Source organism: Electrophorus electricus, chromosome 5, assembly GCF_013358815.1.
Source record: "Electrophorus electricus isolate fEleEle1 chromosome 5, fEleEle1.pri, whole genome shotgun sequence".
In the NCBI taxonomy this organism is placed as follows: Eukaryota; Metazoa; Chordata; class Actinopteri; order Gymnotiformes; family Gymnotidae; genus Electrophorus; species Electrophorus electricus.
In genome coordinates, this window is record NC_049539.1 from 4,037,430 (window position 1) to 4,040,425 (window position 2,996).

Genomic DNA, 2,996 nt, shown 5'->3' on the forward strand with positions numbered 1-2,996 from the left:
ACATTTACAGAGACCGCATTGAGAAAGTGATGATGTAATGTTGGCAACCAGATATTCAAAAACTCCTGCTTTAAAAAAACAAACAAAAAAAATCAACCCAGTTCTTTCCCATGCCAGCAGACCCATTCACTGGCAACATAGCAACATCATGTCCAAGCACACAGCAAACCACTGGACCCAGCGCTGTGCTCATTCTACGGATCTGATCTCAGATGAACTTTGTAATATTAACTTTTTTCCCTCATCGACTTCCAAGACATTTATGATTTCTTTTCTTTGGAAACATTTGCGTTATGTTTCACTTTTCATCATTAACAAATAACAAAATTGATCTCACCTGATTTGTATTTATTAAGTCTGAGAATTCACTGAATATATCCCCTCTACAGAAACACAGAAACACCTCATTATTTATATATATATATATATATATATATATATATATATATATATATATATATATATATATATAGAGAGAGAGAGAGAGAGAGAGAGAGAGAGAGAGAGAGAGAGAGAGATTGTTACTACAGTGTAAGAGAATGTACTGTACATTTGATTTATTTGAATGATTAATTGTAAAATTAGAAATGAAGTGATAAATGGAGCAGAATGTGGCTAATAAACTGTGCAAAGCAACAGATGGGTTATAATCTGTAACTGTACACCTGCGATACACCTATCTAACCTGTCACAGTGGCCAGTTAACGTATGTGCAATGTGCAAATATAATGAGTGGTGAGTTCACGTTACAATGCTTAAATGATTAGCACTAAATGTCCGTACGACTTTGAAGGTCATCTTAAGTAGGCCATCTCCTATGTCACCGACCACAAGTTGAACGATTTTGTAATGACAGATAACGCTATCGAATTGATAGAGCTCATATAGCCTAATGGCCCAGTGCACTCAAACATTGCGACAACGATGACGTGTAACTTGGTTGAATTACAAACCAGATGAAGACATCTTATCTTTATCATCTTAAAAATCATCTATCGGAAGCCTGATTGTGTTCGCTTCTTGTATTTTGCACTACATCATAAAATATTTTCCTTTTAAATAGCTGAAACATATGCTTCAGATGCCTTTGCTGCAGCGTTGCTTTTCTTAGCGTTGACAAACATGACTCCAAAACGAGGAGTCCAGTCGACAGGCTCGGCTCGCCGCTGCAGAGCACAGCAGGCTATCACGCAGCTCCGCCCCGGTCTGCAGAAAGTGTGTCACTGGGTTAAAGTGGCTCGTGCGCTGGGGGCAGGGGGCGTGGCCGGGACATGGGGGCGTGGTCTACAGCAGCAAACATCTCGGAACATTCAGTACCCGACAGTCACTACCAGGGAGTTCCGCTGTACACCGTGTACGTTATAACCCCGTCTGTTCGAGAACATACGGACGGTTTGAGAAGCCAGTGCTGAAATTTTGGACTAGCATGGTCGGCTTTAGTCATTCATTCCTTCAGGTCGAAGGACTTTGTTGATGAGAACTAACCCTGATAGCCATATAGCTGGCTAGCATACTAAAGCTGTAAGGGCTACGTTTCATTTCATACTACGGTATAGCTACAGTGTTAATAATTTTTTTTGTGAAAGAAGATATGGGATCAACAAAACCAGGTAAGGATCTTTAATTATTTGTACCTAGCTAGCTACTTTCACGTTGCTTGCTTTTTTTTTTAAATCGGGTAGGGATAAACGAATGAATGACCTTTAGCTATCGGAATATTCGTAATGATTTTTTAAATTATTAATTTCAACCACATTTTAGGTGATTATTCGACCATATTGTCTGTTCCCGAAACATACTCATTGATTTCGGCGGTTTTTCTGCTATCTTGGTTTAAGGCTTGCAAAGCCACAGCTAGGCAGCTTGGCGCTAGCTGTGTCCTGTGGTTTAGGGGTGTTTGTGTTGCTCCAGGCGCCGTGTACTCTCCGCGTCTCCGCTCCTCGCACTCACATGGCACAGCCAGCCTGGCCATGTGCCTCTGTGTACGCGACGCGGCGCTCTCCGGCTCCTGATTGGTCGAGGCCAGGCGCCGCGCGCTCATTGCATAATTCCGCACGCGCTGCCCTGGCGCGGGGGTTGACTGCAGTACCACGTGAGGCAGCGCGAGACAGTCGCGGTGACCTAGATTTTTTTTTTTTTCCCCCGTAGAATACGTGACACATCCACGTGTGGGTGGATCTGAGACGGATCGTCTTTCAGTCTTCATTAAACGTCTTACCAACCTGGATATTTAATTTACATTTTATTACAGTTGACATTATCAGGCGCCTCTATTGTAATTTTACTGAATGCAAATGTGAAATTTCAGAACTGACTACTAAAACTACACGGTAGCCCACAGTCTGCAGCAGTGACGTCACTGAGCCTCTACATGTGTTTATTCTGTCGAAATACCCCGCTGTGTTATAACCTGTTGCACTCTGTGAAACACGTAATAAATTTAAAAAGTGGGACACACATTAACAAATGTATGCTATGCAAAGCATTTTTAACCAGGTTTTGTACCAGTTTAAAGTGTAAGAAGCAAAGTAGATAATGAGAATGTTGGTATTGTTAAAACGATTCCCAGAGGCGCAGCTCTTTGAATTAGCTGTTCTGGGTAGTTGATCTGTAGCCGGCAGGGATGGTTCCTTGTATGTGATGACGCTAGCTTTTGAAATAAGATTACACAACAGTGTTATCCAATCTGTGAATGAGCAGTAAAAAAACCCAAAGGAAATAGTCTTAATGACACATTGAAAGTTCTTCTACTGAGTGTTGGTACAACACAGCTTCATATTAAACTGGTGAATTAAAATATTTCCTCCATAATGGCATTAACTGCAATACCAGCATATTGTTATTGATTTATCAATAGCTGTTGATGTAGAATATGTCATTAACGCTTTGCCTCTGTCCTCTTTTCTCAGCTGGTGTGATAGCCTACGTCTGCTCCTCAGGCCCTGCCTCTAGCCTGGACTCTTGTTTGACTGACCACTCCAACAGCCACTCACCAT

At 41.6% G+C, this 2,996-nt stretch overlaps 1 protein-coding gene across 1 annotated transcript in view; it reads left to right on the forward strand.

Moving 5' to 3' along the window:
• Window positions 1-1,311: 1,311 nt before the first annotated feature.
• nr1d2a (nuclear receptor subfamily 1, group D, member 2a) overlaps window positions 1,312-2,996 on the forward strand; it is a 6,209-nt gene continuing 4,524 nt past the window's right edge. Inside the window, exons 1-2 of the mRNA XM_027012270.2 lie at window positions 1,312-1,610; window positions 2,910-2,996. The exon at window positions 2,910-2,996 is cut by the window's right edge and continues 144 nt beyond it. Of these exons, the coding sequence (XP_026868071.2) occupies window positions 1,592-1,610; window positions 2,910-2,996 (106 nt within the window). The 5' untranslated portion in view covers window positions 1,312-1,591. The remainder of the gene's footprint in view (window positions 1,611-2,909) is intronic.